The following is a 17902-nucleotide window of genomic DNA, read 5'->3' on the forward strand; positions in this document are numbered from 1 at the left end:
CTCACAAGTTTTAAGGTAGGATCTGGAGCATCAAACATCTTAATGTCCCAACAGACACTGAGCGTCACCACACCTATAAACCTATAAACCCATAAATCTTATCTGGACAGCATGTCTCAGAAATGAGTAACAAAAACTTTTTTGCTACCTGCTGAAAACATCTACAGTTGTTCATTAAAAAAAAAAAAAAACTCTACAGAAAGACACCATTACACCATTATCTACAAGTTACTCAGAAAAGTAAAGGTCACAGCACAGTCATATGATCAATTAATTATATACTGAAAGCCAGAAAGCAAGAAGCACAATCCAGTAACCCAGTGGACAAGCAGAGAAGTCCCATATACAGATAGTTGAGGTAGCTTTTATAACCTCAGAAATCACTTCTGCAGATGAAACCTTATTTGGAGTTTAATTCTTAGAAAAAAATCAGCAGACTGTATTTTACATCTTACTCCTTGTTGCATAGATGCTGAAGCCAGAGAAAGCAGACACTGCTTTACAAAGTAGCTCTAACTTCAGTCAGCACTAAATTCTTTAGGGTAAACGGTTTACCACCAGAAATAAAGGATAATGATAAATGCTGTGAAACACTAAAACTTCTCCTCTACCAGGGCCATATACACTGATTTCATACTTCACACTGTTATAAACAGCTGAAGAAAATAAAGCAGATGTGAAAAAATCACAAAGCTGTACCGCATCCCATAAAGACAATCGGCAAATAAACAACTTGGAAGTTAAAACATAAAAGTACTCCTGCAGCAAGACAGCAAAGTGGTCAGTGAGTCCTGAACTTGCAGAAATTATATAAGTGGTCATAGATGTACCTCTCTTTCTCTCACATTTGAAACAAGTAAAGAACAAATAGACATGAACTTATAATAGTTGTATGGTAATATGTACTTGCACAAGAAATAATATAGCAAAATTAAAAAAACAAAATGTTCAAAATCAAAGACCAAAGTTATGCTTACTATTAGTTGAAGAATCTTGACATTGTTCTTTGGAATATCCATATCGTCCAATCAGAATTCTGTCAAATGTAACATTTGTTCGGCAGTCAGTCATTTCACAGCTAAAACTCTCTTCACAGAAGTTAGCTATAAACACATGAAAAAATGGTAGCATGTTTTAATATTTAATACATAAATAAACATCAGAATATCTCAGTTAAAATGAAAAGTAAATTCATAGCTTTGCTGCCAAACTCTTTCAGATCGTTTACACACTTTTGAAGATTTATAAATGTTTATCTCGGTTTCTTTCATTTCTGTCCCAGAATATTTACTTGATTTTTCTTGAATTTTGTTGGTTTGTGTGTGTTTGCTAATGTTGAAATTAAGTCTTTTTATGAAATAACCTGTCGATTACATAATACCCTAATATTATAGACTGCAGGCTTTTAACTTAACATATATTCGCTGTTTTGTCTTCACAATATCAGCAGGGGTGTAATTTAATATCAGAGATATGGGCAAAGAAGACCTAATTTTGAAAAAAAAAATTGTTCTGCAGAATGGATAATTACTAATACTAAAGAAATGTAACTACTGTCTAGTAATGGATGTTGACTCTTTGTCACCAGCTTAGAATAAAGGCAATATTGTCATTATATGACCTGTTTACTTATTATATTAACAAATTTAAATAAATAAAATGTGAACCTTGAATATAGATCCCTTCTGTCATTTGGGGTGATATATGTAATAAAATATAAGAAAAATGATTGCACATTGTTATTTAGGAGTAAGTAAACTATTATCAGGATGTGTTTTTAGTGATGCTACAGTGACAACTCTTAGGATAAAACGTAATATAATCTTCATAATGTATTTCCAGCTTATGTCACAAAACTATAAATTAACATATAGCCATTCATACGAGAAAAATCTCTGACTCCATAATAAATTATACTCGGGACAAGACATTATGTTGAACTTGCTGGCATCCCTTGAGCAGCTTCTTGCTCTATGCATAACTCACTTTGAAGTCTGGGAGATAATAAGAAAATGCAACTGATGATAAAAAACAAGTTTTATAAAAAGAAAAATAAACTAAACATAGTTCATGCAATCAGATTATGCCAAACAAAAAGATAAAAAGAATACTAAAAACAAGGAACAAAGAAATGACAGGTGAACTACGTTTGATTGAGGTTGCAGTTAAATGGTGATCATTTATTTATCTACTATATTTGTTTACCAGGAATTTCTCTTTGAGAAGACCCATTTTTATTGGAGTCTAATGAGTAAAAGGCTCCAAGACAATACATGGCAATACAATTTGTTAGTAACAGTCACAATTATTGAAAACATACAAATGATACAATGTTAGCTTAATATTCAACAAAATTCATATTAATTGGGCACAGCAGTGTGCCTATTATAAATCTGCCCACAACAGCAGGTCAAGCAGCTTTACCTATTGAGGCCAAAAGCTAGTCACCGTTTTTCTCCAATATGCTAAGCAGAGAAAAAAAGCAGAACTACTAATGGGGTAGTAGAAAAACTTCCTTCCACCCCTCTAAATGCACATAAAAAAAGGAACTATTAAAAGCTTAAAAAATGACCATGAAGTTGCCACTAGGATGTCAAGAGTCCACAGTTGCCACATAAATAATAAATGCATGGGCACTCCAAGCATTATTAGATATGTTTCCCATGCATTCTCAGGGCATTATAAAGCTGGACCAGCCATGGAAGACAGTGGTGAAACACTACAGGAGCAAGAAGCTCAGGGATACAATGCCATCCTCTAAAGGGTAAGCAATATCATTTGCTTTTTACATAATAGTAAGAATCATTACTGTCTGCGGGATATAAAAGGTAAGCGATTTCATTTGTTTTTTTAATAACAAGAATCATTACTGTCTGCGGGTAAAACTGGTTTCACATTCATGATCAAATCCTGCCATCCATGAGTAAGCCCAGCCTTACTCATACCCTGCCATTGATTATTAATAAAGCATAATCTTACAACTACAGCATCACATACAGGTATGAGAATATAAAAACATCAAAGTAATCATAATAAATTAAAGACCACTTTTAACAACATTCATTTCAAATTAATAAAGGTAGTAAGATAAGATATAACTGTGCTTGGTTAAGGGTGCCCTTCAGAGGGCAAACACGTTGAATGGACACTGCAAATGAAAATAAAATGAAATGGAACAGAGATGATGCATCAGTAATATAAAGGTACAACTTCAAGAAACATAAACCAAATCAATGAAGGTCATCTTCACTAGAGCATTTACGCTATAATTACAATTTTACTTAAATTTTAGTTGACTTTTTTAAGGCTACCTTGTATGTATATTTCTCACAGGTTCATTGTAGCTTGTAACAGGCTTCATATCCTCCCATAATTTCTTGGTTTCAGGCAGAAAAAAATAGATTCAAAGAGATGTCCTAAGATCACATAGGGTTTGCCTCCATTTAATGATATCAGTCAGGGTGGGAATATTTAGAGAAAAATGCAACTATATTAGTGAAACCTGGGGATCAGGCTCTAGCCCACACAGACATGACCACTGCTGGGTCTTACCATGATGACCAGTGGTGAATCAGGCAATTCTATTATACACTTAATCAAGTCTGTGTTGAAGAGATGGCAGTAACCAAGTACACCAGAGGACCGTTTAGAGATGCGATAGTAGCAGGTACAAATTTCCAGCACAAAGTCTATCTATGTCTACAAAAAAAGATAATCAGACATTATATAATCTGGTAAGTTTCTGGCTGTTCTTGAGAATAACATTGATCCCATTCAATTGTAGATCATATTTTAGTTTCTTGTCAAGGATAAATCCAAGAAGCTTTACGAAGGTGACTTTCCAAGTAATGCAGATACTTATGTTTGCTTTCATTTCAGAGATATCAGTGTTATGGAGTGCAGACATGGCCACTTAATAATTTTCATTGCATTTTGGTGAGGTCAAGATGGATTTTGTTTTGTTGGCTAAGATGCAGTGTTATGGAAGTGATTCCTGCCTACAAGGGATGGAAGTTATATTGGCATTTACTGCAGACAAAATCAACAGCATTATTGATTGAACATCACTGAAATTATGATATTTAATTAACTTTGTGATTCCACAGTAATTTATCATCTGTTTTCTGAAAGCTGTGAATAGCACTGACACCCACATGTATCCTTGAAGAGTTGTAACATCTAGAGAATGAAGGAAGAAATGGAATTCTTTTACCTTACCACGTTTCTTATTTTTTTCAGGTAGTTGTAGAACCATTTGGTGCTGCTGTGATACCAGACTAACCAGGATCTCCAAGAAATATTGCTTTGAGAGATGCATGCATATAGCACTAATAACTTTACCACTAAATAGATGGCTCCAAAAGACTTCCATCACATCCAGGAGGGCTGTAGCAGTGCTAAAGTCAGGCGTAAAAGTGTGCTGGACTTATAAATGATAACTGAGTTTATATACTACTGCAGGAGTTGCTGAGAAACACACTTTTTCACTATTTCAAGGGGGTGGGGGCAGCAGTGCAATGGCTCAATAGTTGCTTATCTCAACTGACAGATTGCTTCTATAAAGTGAATACCTGTTTTCTGATGAAGGAAATGAGTCTTTCTTTGATACATAGGTTCATAGGTTCATACTAGGCTATCTGCCCTAGGGCATTTATAAAGCCTAGCCAGAGTGTGTTTGGCTTTCGCCACCCATTTTAAATGAATTTTGCTATGCCCTTTTTCGAGGTTAGTATATTATGCCTCTGTCTAACAGTGACACAGAAGTGATACCCGGGGTAAACCTATGATCTCCCATCCACTCATCAAGATTCCTCTTGAAGAGAGTCAATGAGGGACTCTGCCTAACCTGGACTGGGATTTTATTCCAGAATGAAGGGAGCCTCTGGGTTATGAATCTGTCCCTCCAACATGTCCTATTTATTTCAGTGCTGAGGTTCAAGTCTCGAGCGTGGCTCGATGGGATTTGGATTTTCTGAGGTGCAGCATGTCCATTAACTCCGGGTTGGACATGGCTTTATACATCAGGCACAGATCGCCTCTGAGCAGGCGGTATGCCACTGAGTAGAGCTGGAATTTCTTTAACCGGGCAGCATATGGCATCTGTTTGAGCCCTTTGATCCTCTTGGTGAGGTATTTTTGGCGTCTTTCCAGTTGCTGCATGTGTCTGGTAAGGCACATCCCAAAAGGGGCATTGTACTCAATTATGGGCCTGATGAGGGATGAGTAAAGAGGCACGATGATCTCCCCTGATCTAGATGTGAATCCCTTCATGATTAGGTGGGCTATATAAAATGTTTTTCTAACCACTTTGGCCACATGGTTTTCAAATGAGAGATTGCTATCAACTTGGGTCCCCAGGTCCCTAATCACTTCTTCCGTACTTAATGGATTACCACCTATGTGGTAATTTGTGGGCACTTTGTTTTTGCCAAAGGGGATGACTATACACATTTTGGCATTTAGCTTGAGGCCATGGCTCTGGCACCAGTTGTCTGTTTCTATGAGGCCCTTTTGTAGGATGCTTGTGTCAGCTGGAGAGTCAATTATGGCGCCTAGTTTGCAGTCATCTGCGAACTTGGTCAGCCACAGTCCTTCCGTGTTGGCCTGTACCTCCGAGAAATATATACCGAACAAGAGAGGTCCCAGGACTGAGCCTTGTGGGGCGCCACTTGTAACTGGTTTGGAGTCTGACATGGCTCCAGCAATTCTAACCATGTAGGTTCTGTCCTTGAGCCAGTTTGCAACCCATCTAGTGACATAGGGGTTTATATTTAAGTTGGTGAGTTTATCTATAATGCCCAAGTGGGGTATTGTATCGAAGACTTTTGCGAGGTCCACGTAGGCTGTGTGGACCACCTTCTCCTCGTCAATGGCCTTGGTGACTGTTTCAAAGAAATCGACCAGGTTTAAGAGGCAGGATCTGCCCTTAACAAAGCCAAACTGGGTAGGATCCAGTGTCTCTAGGTCCCCAATATCTTTATTTATGAGGTCCATGATGATCCTTTTCATAGCTTTGCAGACCAAGCTAGTCAGGCTTATGGGACGATAGTTTCCAGGATCCGTTGAGGCACCACCTTTGTGGAGAGGGACCACTGTTGCTGTATGCCACTCTTTGGGTACATATCCTGTAGTAAGGCTGAGATTGAACAGTAGTTTTATGTTTGGGTTTAGCTCTTCTTGGAGTTCATGTAGAACGCAGCCCGGGACACTGTCTGGTCCCATTGATGCTGTGTTTTTTGCTTTGGAGAGGGCAGCTCTTACCTGAGCATCTGAGATGTCAGGGGGGAAGCACTCTGCTGGGATAGATATTTGCCCTTTGGTGGGAGGGGAAGTTTGCGCTGAACCTGTCAGCTAGGATGTTGGCAATGTCTGTGGGTTCGTGTATTTTTGTCATTTTGGACTAATTCTGAGCATATCTGGGAATTCCCACCCAGGTTCCTAACATAACTAAAGAAAGCCTTGTGATTATCCTTAGTGTCCTGTGCAATTTTTCTCTCGAAGCTGGCCTTAGACGATTTTATGAGTGCCCGTAGTTTTTTGCTAATACTGATCAGAGATGCCTTCCCTTTTTGGGATTTTGCTCTATCATGTAGTAGCTTCCTCCTTCTCTTGTATAGTTTGTTTATGGCTGGGTTCCACCAGACAGGACGCCTGCCTTTGGAGGATTGGGTCTTCATTTTATTTGGGATTGCATGATCCATGCATTCCTGAAGGTGTTCATAGAATGTGTTTATAAAGGATTCTGCGGTCTGGGCCGTATTTTCCACAGGCCCGGGGGCTTTGAAGGATTCCACCTCGGTTTTGAGGAGTGTGAAATTTGCTTTAGAGAAGTTTTTCACTGTGGTTTTCTGGGCAGGGGGTGGGGTCGGGATGTGAATATCCAGTGAGATTAGTTTATGGTCTGATCTTACCAGTGAGGGATACACTTCTGGTCTGGAGCTTAGAGCCCCCATGTTGGTGATGATCAGGTCCAGTATGTTTTCCCCTCTTGTGGGAGTGGTAACAAGTTGTTCCATAGCATCTGAGTTTATAAATTCTAGGAACCTTTGAGGTAGGTTGTTGGAGCTAGAGTAATGCTCCCAGTCTATGTTTGGGTAGTTGAAGTCGCCCAATATAATGGTGTTTGGAGAGACCTTCATATTTTCCAGTGTTCTCAGGAAGACCGAGTGGGATTCCTGGGTTTGGGAGCGTGGTCTGTAGCAGGCTATAAACTGGAAGACAGTTTTACTGGCAGTTAAACTGGAAGGCAGATACAGTGATTTATAAGTATGCAAATCCTGCATCCCGTTGAAATGGCTGAGATTTTCAGGGGAAGACTGTTGGATGTAACATGTATGTAACATATACTAGCTTAGTTTGTTTTAAAAATTGTACACAAACTCAGTGGAGACTGTATGGACAATAAAGACTGTAGGTATTGTGACAAGGAGTTTACTCATACCTCTTAACTTTTAGTGCAAGAAATCTGTACAAAGGCTAAAATAATCGTGAGACAAAGGCCCAAAAATAGGGACAGATTTTAAATATTGTTCTTATAAACTTAGAAAGTAGCTAGAATAATAGGATTTGTGATAGGATGCATTTTCTGAAGGATATGAAATATGAAACTGAAATGTATGGCACTATTTACTGACACCAGTCTTCAGTGATTTTCCAGAAAACCATGCATTTACAAGGAACAGCCCAAAAATATGAGGCAAAAATATGGACATTCTGCAAAAATCTGGACAGTTGGGAGGTATGGGTGTACTGAATTTATCTGTGTCATTACTCACTATGGAGTTATTTAATTGGCTCACTAAAGTGCATGACAAAGTGAAAGGCAACCTCATTTTCATTAAGGTAGTGAAAGGTTGAGGACAGCGGCTTAAGTTTAGGATGTAGCAGTCGATCGATGCTTTTACAAAACTTATATGGATTATTGGCATGTTGGGGTTGTTGTACAAAATAGTAAGAGCTCTTACAATGTAGTATGGAATATTTAATTCTGTTTACCACGTCTTTAAATGTTACTTGGTCATATTCTTGGTTTGATTTTTTTTCTGTCATCATTCATTTTATCTCTAGCATGACTTGTGTTGCATTCATTATTTTTTTACTTTATTTTTTCATATCTACTCACAAATACATAATGTGCACTCCTTATACATGGTACACATTTTTATTTTAAACCACAGGTTCACTGCTTTTCATTACTATTCAATTTCCTTTCACCTTTCCCAGTTTTTAATCATCACCTTCTTCAGTTTTTCTCTTTCTTTTTCTCCCAGTTCATTCATTTTATTCTGCTTTATAGTTTCCCGTACTATGTTTGAAAATCTCTACCTCCTTCTACCTCTACCTACCTCCTCTCTACCTAATTTTTCCCTCTTACCTATATCTACTTCCATTATAATAAAAACCTCCTTCTTAAACTCAAACCTTGTACTAATGCACCTGACAGCCTACTGGCAGAATTCCTACAACTTTCTGTAAGCTCAATTGCCTACCCCATCAGCATGCTCCTTAATAGATCAATTCAGGAGTCCCTTGTACCACATATCTGGAAAAAAGCATATGTTCTTCCACTTCATAAAGGTGGCAACAACTCTAACATCTCCAGTTTCTGACCAATTGCCATTCTCTCGCCCATCTCCAAAATTTTAGAAAACGGTGTTCACAATCAGCTTCTTAATCATCTGGTTACAAAGCAAATCCTTTCTCCTACTCAGCATGGTTTCAGGACAGGTACTAGTACAGCTCTCATTTCCTTTATGGACACAGTTAATAGGGCCCATGATGCTGCTTACTTTGTCTCCTCACTTTTCCTTGACCTCTCAAAAGGCTTCGATACAGTAACCCATCCTCTTCTTCTCTCCAAACTCTCCAACTTAGGTATCTCGCCCCAACCCTAAATTGGTTCTTTAACTATTTATCCAATAGGCAGCAATCCGCCAAATGGCAACACTTCTTCTCACCATTCCTAAACACTACTGCAGGTGTACCCTAAGGATCCATATTGGCTCCCTTCCTATTTAGCATTTTCATTAACAACTTCCAGTCCACTCTTACTCAAGGCACTGTCATCCAATATCCAGATGATTCTATAATCATCTACACTGTCAAATCGACATCTGAACTACAACTCCTTACCCAACATGCTTTTATATCAACTGAAACTTGGATGTCCAATAACTATCTTGCTCTAAACCCCAGTAAAACTAAACTCTTAATATTCACCCCTAAAAAAAAACACCCTCTCAACAAGAATGAAGTCTCGATCCACACCCAAAACAACATTGTCATTGAAGTTGTTCATAGCATAAACTGCTAGGTGCCATTATAGACGAAAACTTGACATTTGACCTTCATATCCACAGCAACATTAAATAACACATCAAAAACTGGGTACTCTCTATAGACATGACTACTTCCTTAATCTCATTGCAAAAAAGGCGCAGCTGCTACCTTCTCTCTTATATGGTGCCCCAGTCCTTACCAATATTCAGTCCTTGTTGAAAACCAAACTAGACCAAGGCTACAATAAGGTTGAAAAATTTGTTACAAATGCAAAATCTTCAGCCCACCACTGTGCATCACTTTGTCAATTAAACTTGCTCGAACGTCCGCACTATCTCACTTATCTACAACTAACTACCACACATAAATTTATATATAAACCTTCAGTCTGCCCTTCTCTTTCTTCCTTACTGACCATGTATCACCCAAACAGACCTCTTAGATCAGAAAACAAACTGCTACTCAAAGTAGAAAAGCCATATCTCTCAGCTGGTCAAATGTTCTATTCTTTTACTGTCTCAAAACTATGGAACTCCCTCTCACCTTCAGTCAGAACCACAAGCAATCCTGCTCTCTTTAAGAAATTCCTCAGATAACACCTTTTCTCTTTCTGGCTATGCACATGCACCAGTACAACACTCTCCAACACCTGATTTCCTTCAACTATAACCCCTTACCTTACTCAGTCTCTATGCTTCACTCTTTTCCATCTCTCCATTACTGACTGCTTATGCACTTCTCTGTCCTGCTAAATTCCACTGCTCATGCCTATCCACCTCCATCAGTTAATTATCATACAACTGACACTCTATTCATGTAATCCTATTATCTTTATTAATGTAATGTTTAATATGGTTTACTATTGAAATGTCGAATGGCACTACATCGACTGTACTATAGTCGAACACGGAAGTTCGAAAATAGTAATGTCGACGACAAAAAAACAATCTAGGACTGTGTTTTAACATGGGTTGAGGTAGGGGAGATGTTTGTAGTTCTGTATAATACTGAACACCTACCTCGACCCATGTTAAAACCATTCCTAGATTGATTTTTTGACGTTGACATTACTATTTTCGAACTTCCGTGTTCGACTATAGTACAGTCGATGTAGTGCCGTTCGACATTTCAATAGTAAACCGTTTAATATAAATAGGTACCGTGTATGTGAAAAATCTGTACTCTTGTGCCCATACTTCTCCTACCATAGTGATTGTATATACTATGGCCTATGTGCTAATTCATGGATGTTCCATTTAATCTAGATAACCTATTTCCAATGCAAATATGTTCTGTAAATCTGCACTTTTGTGCCCATGCTGTTCTAAGGATTGTGACTGTACATATTCTGTACTGTCTGTTCTTCATGAATGAACTGTTTAATCTATGTGGAGCTTTTCTCTCTGGGCCTCCACTGAAAATGGGCTCACCTAGGTCCAGTGGACCATCCCAGTAAACAAATGCAATCAATCAATCAATCAATCAATCAATCAATCAATCAATCAATCTCCTGTCTAGTTCCCATTTCTGGCACTTGCCCTTGTTTTCTGGTTTCTAGCTATTACATTCCACCTCTGTTGCTATTAATCTTATCGCTGCATTTCCTTTTTCCTGTCAACCCCCACCACCTTCATTCTTTATTCCCCACATGCAAAATTCCAAGGGGTTTTGTCCCTCTCTTACACATATCCTCTTTCAGTTTTCCAGAGTCTCTGTTCAGATCTGTTGTGCCTAGGTACACTCACAGGATGTATGTTTTATGTCTATCATGCATTTCTGTATATTGAGTCTATTTTCTTCCCCTCCTTATATAATCTTTCATTAGATACGATCTGTGCGACATCCTTAATATCTGACCTCCCACCCAGGCATTTTCTGCATCTCTGATTTTAAAGACTTTTCACCATTTAGCTTCCTTAGTCTGCCACCCTTCTTCCTTCACCCATCCTTTCCTTATCTCTTTCTTAGTAGATTCCTCCACTTTCCCTCTCAGGTCTTTATAAATAATTAAGCGTTTAACTACCTGCCTCTGTTTTCCCATTTTCCCAGTGAGGGTCTCCTTTCTCCTTTCTTTTCTTTTCTTTTCCTGGGCTTCTGTTTCATCTTCTTCTCTAGCCATTTTTCTCTCAGTCTGGTGTATGTTCACTATTCATTTTCTGTATTAATTCCTGTAGGGTTTTTGAATACTGGCTGTCCTCCCATCCCTTCCTACATTAATTCCTACTTTCCTCTTAACCCCCTTTCCTTCCATTTTTCTGTTTGTTTCTTCCCTGTAAAAGTGACACCGTCTCCTTCCTCCAGTGAGTCTTTTTTCTTTCTTTCTGTTGCCTCATCCCTTTAGTGCCTCCTTATTCATTCTTTTATATTTTCCTACAGTTCTATTTGCCCTCTCTCCTCATGCCTTTTGGTCTGCCCCTTACTCTCTCTCTCTCTCTCTTTCTCCATCTAAGTAGGTTATTTGCTAAGGCCTGCATGGGTATGTGTGGGACTCCTCAGCCCCCTGTTTTCCTACTCAGTCTTAGCTTGTCTCTAAAACTCTTCTCCCTTTCCCTTTCTCGACCCACCCTTCCATTTTCTCTCATTTATTTAGTTTGGTCTCCAGTGGGTCCACTGACAAGTTTCTTAGTACATGCACTGCAACTGGAAGAATCATCATTCTGATCAAATTGATTCTTCCTAATTATGTCTATGCTTTATGTCTTGCCTGTGCCAGTGTTCCATGAATTTCTCTTTCCACTTATACTCAGCATTTGTATTGTAACACTTCATATGTGTTCAAACATACTCTTAGATATTCGGGATATTCTCTCTCCTAAATGTGTCCCACCCCTCCCTTTCCTTCTCCTATCCTGACCACAGTTGTCTTTTGCTGGTTTCATCTAAGCTCTGAAGCTCTTTCAAACCTTACAAAAGCTGGAATTATTTTCTCTATAGCCATGTTCACATTCTCGGGCATAAGCATGTGGTCATCTGCGTACATTAGGAGCCTCGACTGCACTTCTGTATGCTTCTTGTCAGTTGTGATAACTTTCTCCTCACTTTAGTTGCCAGCTCCTTTATGACTTGAAGAGCCCTGGGGAGGGAGGGGGAGACAGAGAGAGAATGTGCAGCCCTGCCTGGCCCCCCTCCCTAATTTTAGTGCATTGGAAACTCCTCCATTTACTAAATACTTCTATTTCTGGATCATTGTACATTGCCTTCATCAGTCCTATAGCATATAGCATTTTTCACATTTGTCTTTCTTCTAGTATCTCTCAGAAGAATTCCCATTTGACAGTCAAAGGCCATTTGTAAGTCAAAAATACCACACCAGGACTTAATATGCTTGTTTCTTCGTGTTAGGAGATAACACATTTTTAGTGGATTTAAAGCCATGGATCCCTCAAAATCTTAAAATAATCTAAACCTATCATTACTTATTTCTATGAGTTTGGTTGCAATATTATATGCATTAATAAAGATTCACATAACTGGCCTCAAAAATATCTTATAATGAATGTATTTTTCCAGTGACAGAGGAGGAGAATTAAATATTTCTGAATGATGTGCAACTTAGAAATGTGTCAAATCCTTTAAACATACAGATAATTATATGGCCTTTTTTTTTCTTATTACTCAATTAATGAATAAAAATCCACTTAGTCTCAAGGCCTATCTTCACTACTAATCCAGACTGGGGAGGAACATAAATGATTATCCCTAGTCCATTACACTTGAATAACAACTTACAGTATGGTGAGCTGTGCAGTTTGCTTACATACATTTCTGCATTTATAATGATGTTAACATTGTACTTTTAAGCCTTAATAATGTATGCATGCATTCTTGTAAATGATGCTTACTGTTTTATTTATTCACTGTCACACTGTGGCTATGTATGGTGCATGCAACTTTGTCAGATGCCTTCATGGTAGTATTTTTTTTGCCTTTTCTTTTAATTTTCAAGTGCATTTCTTATTTGTTACTGCCTTTGCCACTGTGGCCTTGGTCTTTGCTGAAAAGGGCCCTGGACAAGTTCCCTTATCTGGTTAACAATGTATACATAAGTGATTTATTAGTAGAAGGTACAGCAAGGCAGTTTACAGTAGAATGGCAAAGATATATAAAAAAGAAGTAGCATGGAGGAATTTGCGGTACTAGAAAAGAGGAAAGTATTTAGAGGCAGGTTTTCATGTATAATTGACATGTCAGTGGAGAAGGAAGAGGTACTAAAGTTGAAGATTAAAATCAATTGCAAAGGAGAAGTCCTTAGGGAAGATGGTTAGCATTTGTACATAAAAGATGGTCAATATAAGAAAAATAATTTGAAATAAACAGTGGATCATTTTGAATGAGAAAACTTGTAAACCTAGACAGGAGCAGCCCTAGGTCAACTGGTGCCCTAGGCAAAAGGGCACCACGGCACCCCCCCACCACACCACCCAGTGCCCCCATCCTGGTCTACCTACACCAAATAAATACTGGAAAAGTGCCCCTACTAAAGTGGCACCCTAGGTGGCTGCCTAGTTGGCCTATGCTTAAGGCCAGCTATGAACCTAGTCCTAAGGGCACTGGTGATACTTTGCGTTAAAACTGTAGAGTAAGATGAACAAGCAGTTTCCTGCACGGAAAATAGAATTAATGAAGTAGCAGCAGGAAAGTGAAGGTAAACTCAGGGGTAAGTCAACATCTGCAAGTTCTGAGGTGGAATACTTAACTCAAAATTGTAGAAAGCTTGAAATCTTATGAACCTACAAATCTGTTCAGGTAGAGAAAGTAAAGTTATTATACCTGAACAGTAAATGGGACTGTTTAATAAAATGTTCCTGTATTAAAGGTAAAATTTAAGAAGTGGATACTCCTGCAGATGATTTATGCCTATCATGCTGTTTAAAAGAAATGCTTCATTATGAATCAGACTTTTACTGAGGATATACTCTGTCCCTAGATATTTTAAACACTATTCCTGAAGTGCATGCATGGGTAGAACTATACACTCCAGACATTTTAGTTGCCACAGAAACCTGGCTCCACCCGGAAATAATAAAAAAAAAAAATGAAGAAATTGCCTCACCAGGCTATAACATTATCAGATAAGACAGAGCCATCAAAGAAAGCTAGTGGTGTTGCTATTTTCTATAAAAACACACTAGATATCTTTCATTTCTCCTACATCCAGCCAACTTTTTCTAACTGAGAAATACTACTGACCACATTAAAACTGAACACTCACAAGACAGTCACAATCATGGGCATATACATACTCCAGGTAACAATGCTAAAACACTGGAAGATATTCTCTGCTGGGCTTCTTCAAAAATCAGTTATGAAACCATAATATTGGGTGATGTTAATATAGACTGGCAAACCATACAGTCTGAAAATTCAACCAGTAATATATGCCTTTACAAGTTTATCCAACTTATAACCACAGCAGCTACATATAACAAACCCTCAGCCAAATAATTGACTCACAGTTGGATACTAATAGTCTCTCCAAATATAATATCACTCCATGGAACTCTCTCAGACACTTACCAATCTACACCATACTGTACCAAAGCAACAACCCCACAGCACATTATTGCAGCCTGATAACAAAACATACTACTTCTCATGAAGACACTCTTATTAATATGCTACATCTCCTTAAATAGGAGTTACAAAAGACTCTACAAATGGATGATGCTGTCTCTGTGTTTAACAAAAATACTAACCTCCCTCACAATACAATGAGTCAAAAACAACCCTGCTGCATGGCTATCCTTAGCAACTAAACAACTCATGAAACAAGGAGACAAAGCATGAAAGGTGTCAACAAAAAATAAAGCAGTACCTACTGTTCTAGGAAAACCAGGTGTCACCAAAGATAAGTAAACCTACTATTCAGTTACTCGAAGCATACATACTAATAATCCAAAACTGTTCTGGGCTCCAGTCAATAAATTGTTAAATCTAGAACAAACTATACAACCAACACCAAACACACAAAAGCAAAATGATACCATAGACAACCAATTCAATACCCACACTATACAGAAAGTACAGTCATTAACCAACCACGCAACTAAACAACCTCTTGCGGTACCTACTCAATCAAATAACCCCTTCAATATTTCTCCTTCCATCCAGTTTTAATAGCATATCCCAGTTATATATGTTTGTTTGTGACACTTCTCATCCCCACCTCTATACTTCTGGTATAAAACTTATTATAGCCATATATGTAATTGTTTCTGAACCTGCCTTAAACCCACCTCTTAACTGCAATATCAACATTTTCTGCCCTTACCTAGCTCTTTACCCAACTCGTTTTCTTTGAATTTCTAAGCAATAGTCACATGATCTATTACCCATCAGACAAACCCACTAATACACCTCTACACGTGTTCAATTTTCAACATCTACTAATGCATAGTTTTTTTATACTGTAATAGTTGCCTGTAATTTAATATGAATGTAATCTAATTAGCAAATGTATGTGTTGCTGTTAATGTATATTATTTAATGTCTGTTCATATACATCATTGAATGTATGTATAAAAATGTAATATGTTGGAGCTTTTTTCCTAGGCCTACTCTGGAGAGGGATTTTTTGACTAAACTCAGTAAGACAAACCCAGTAAACAAAAGCAAAATAAAATAAAATAAACATCTGACAGCTCATCCAGTTTATAAAATACAATGTATTTGATTAATTGCACACTCTCTGCCAATAAGACATTTTCTTGGACTAATTTAAGGGACACAATATATAATAAAAATGGATGTAACAACTCAAGAGCATCCAAGAGAAGTACAAGATAATTTTATAGGAAGAATGTTTTACATAGTTTTATCTAGGTGACTGGATTAATTTTCAAATTGCTGTCACTGCAGATCAGCAAAGGGAGAGGGGAACTGCACCCTAACTGCACTCCAGAGGGTGCTATCCTTCAAATAAGATGATAAACAGAGGTCCCACCTACTTGAGCTGGTGGTAGCTCAGGTCGATGTAGAATATCCCACAGCATCTATTGAAAAGAGTAGGGGTCCTTTATTTATACACACACACACACACACACACACACACACACATATATATATATATATATATATATATATATATATATATATATATATATATATATATGTGTGTGTGTGTGTGTGTGTGTGTGTGTGTGTATATATATATATATATATATATATATATATATATATATATATATATATATATACACACAGACACACAAATGTACACCCATATATATAAATATGTGTATATACACATACATACATATCTACAAATTTATACGATAATTTTAAATCATTTGCATTTTCAAATTTTCTACATCAAAACTTGCTATTTCTATATTTTTATATTGACCCATTTGTTTTCCCATTACCATAATCTAATTTTCTTTAAAATTAGTGAAATAAACCATTTTCCATTAAAAGTGATTTCATTAATTCTTTCATTACATATTACACAAACTACATAAAAATACTTTCTTATCTAAATCTGTTTCGAATTTTTGTTTAAGTTTTCATAATATCCATATTCAATCATGTCCGTATTTATATCTTCATAATTTTTGATAATTTCAAAAAAAAATTTACGTATAATTTATTCTACAGCTTTTTAACTCTCTCTCCTTTTAAAAAAAAACATGTTCTGTTGTTTCTTTTTCTCTACAATACAAGCATATTCTTTAATTTTTCTTTTTACAAGGCATATTTGCCTTATTGAGTGGTTTCTTTATTCCCAATCACCACAAAAATTCTTGTCATTCAAGATTACATGTATACCAGTTGTTTTTTCTTTAATTGCTATAATCTTTACATCTGGAACATTTTCCATGGATTAATACAATAATACTTCTGCATAATATTATCATACCATGTTTTCATATTTTCTTCTGCTTCATTGATCTTTATTTTTCACATTATTATCTTTTGTTGACAATTCTCTATTTATTCATTATTCATATATCCATTATTTTCCACATTATATCATGCTGAATTGAATCAAATGGTTTATTAATATTATCTACCATAGCTTCTACATCTTCTTTCTTTCTATTTATACCATCTATGATTTTTCTTACTATAATTAATAATTCTTGACATCCTTTTCCTTTTATACCATACACAATTTACACAATTATGTATTGCATATTATTCTCAAATCTCTTTTATATTATTTTCATATTTATCTTGTAGTCTGTATTATTTAAAACTACTGGTTTCCAGTTTTTTATCTTCTTTTTCTTCCTTTTACCATATAAACTTTAATATTTTGCTAGACAATTCCTTATAGGTTAATGCTTCATTTAACCATTCATTGAATACACATATTAAATAGTTTTTCTGCCATCTTTCCAGATTTATATACATCTCAGTCCCAATACCATTGGCCCTGATGCTGATTCAATATTTAAATGTTTTTACTTATTCATATAATGTGATCTCTTTTCAAAATTCTTTATTATTTTGTTCAGAATTGTTTTTAACTTTCTATTTTTATACTATGTCTGTTTTTTACTAAACATTTCTTCCACATAACTTACAAAAAATTCCATAATTTGTTGCTTTTTCTTTTTATTACTTTCATTATCTTTTATTTTTGTCATTATGTTACTATCCTCCTTCACTATCTTGCTTA

General features: G+C 36.7%; 1 protein-coding gene across 1 annotated transcript in view; it reads right to left on the reverse strand.

Annotated features, from left to right (window-relative positions):
• Positions 1 to 17902, reverse strand: part of ADGRG7 (adhesion G protein-coupled receptor G7) — a 974993-nt gene that overhangs the window by 746941 nt on the left and 210150 nt on the right. Inside the window, exon 3 of the mRNA XM_044071646.1 lies at positions 978 to 1103. Coding sequence (XP_043927581.1) covers positions 978 to 1103 — 126 coding nt within the window. The remainder of the gene's footprint in view (positions 1 to 977; positions 1104 to 17902) is intronic.

This window comes from Protopterus annectens, chromosome 5.part0 (genome assembly GCF_019279795.1).
Source record: "Protopterus annectens isolate FY-2018-M chromosome 5.part0, PAN1.0, whole genome shotgun sequence".
Lineage (NCBI taxonomy): Eukaryota > Metazoa > Chordata > Ceratodontiformes > Protopteridae > Protopterus > Protopterus annectens.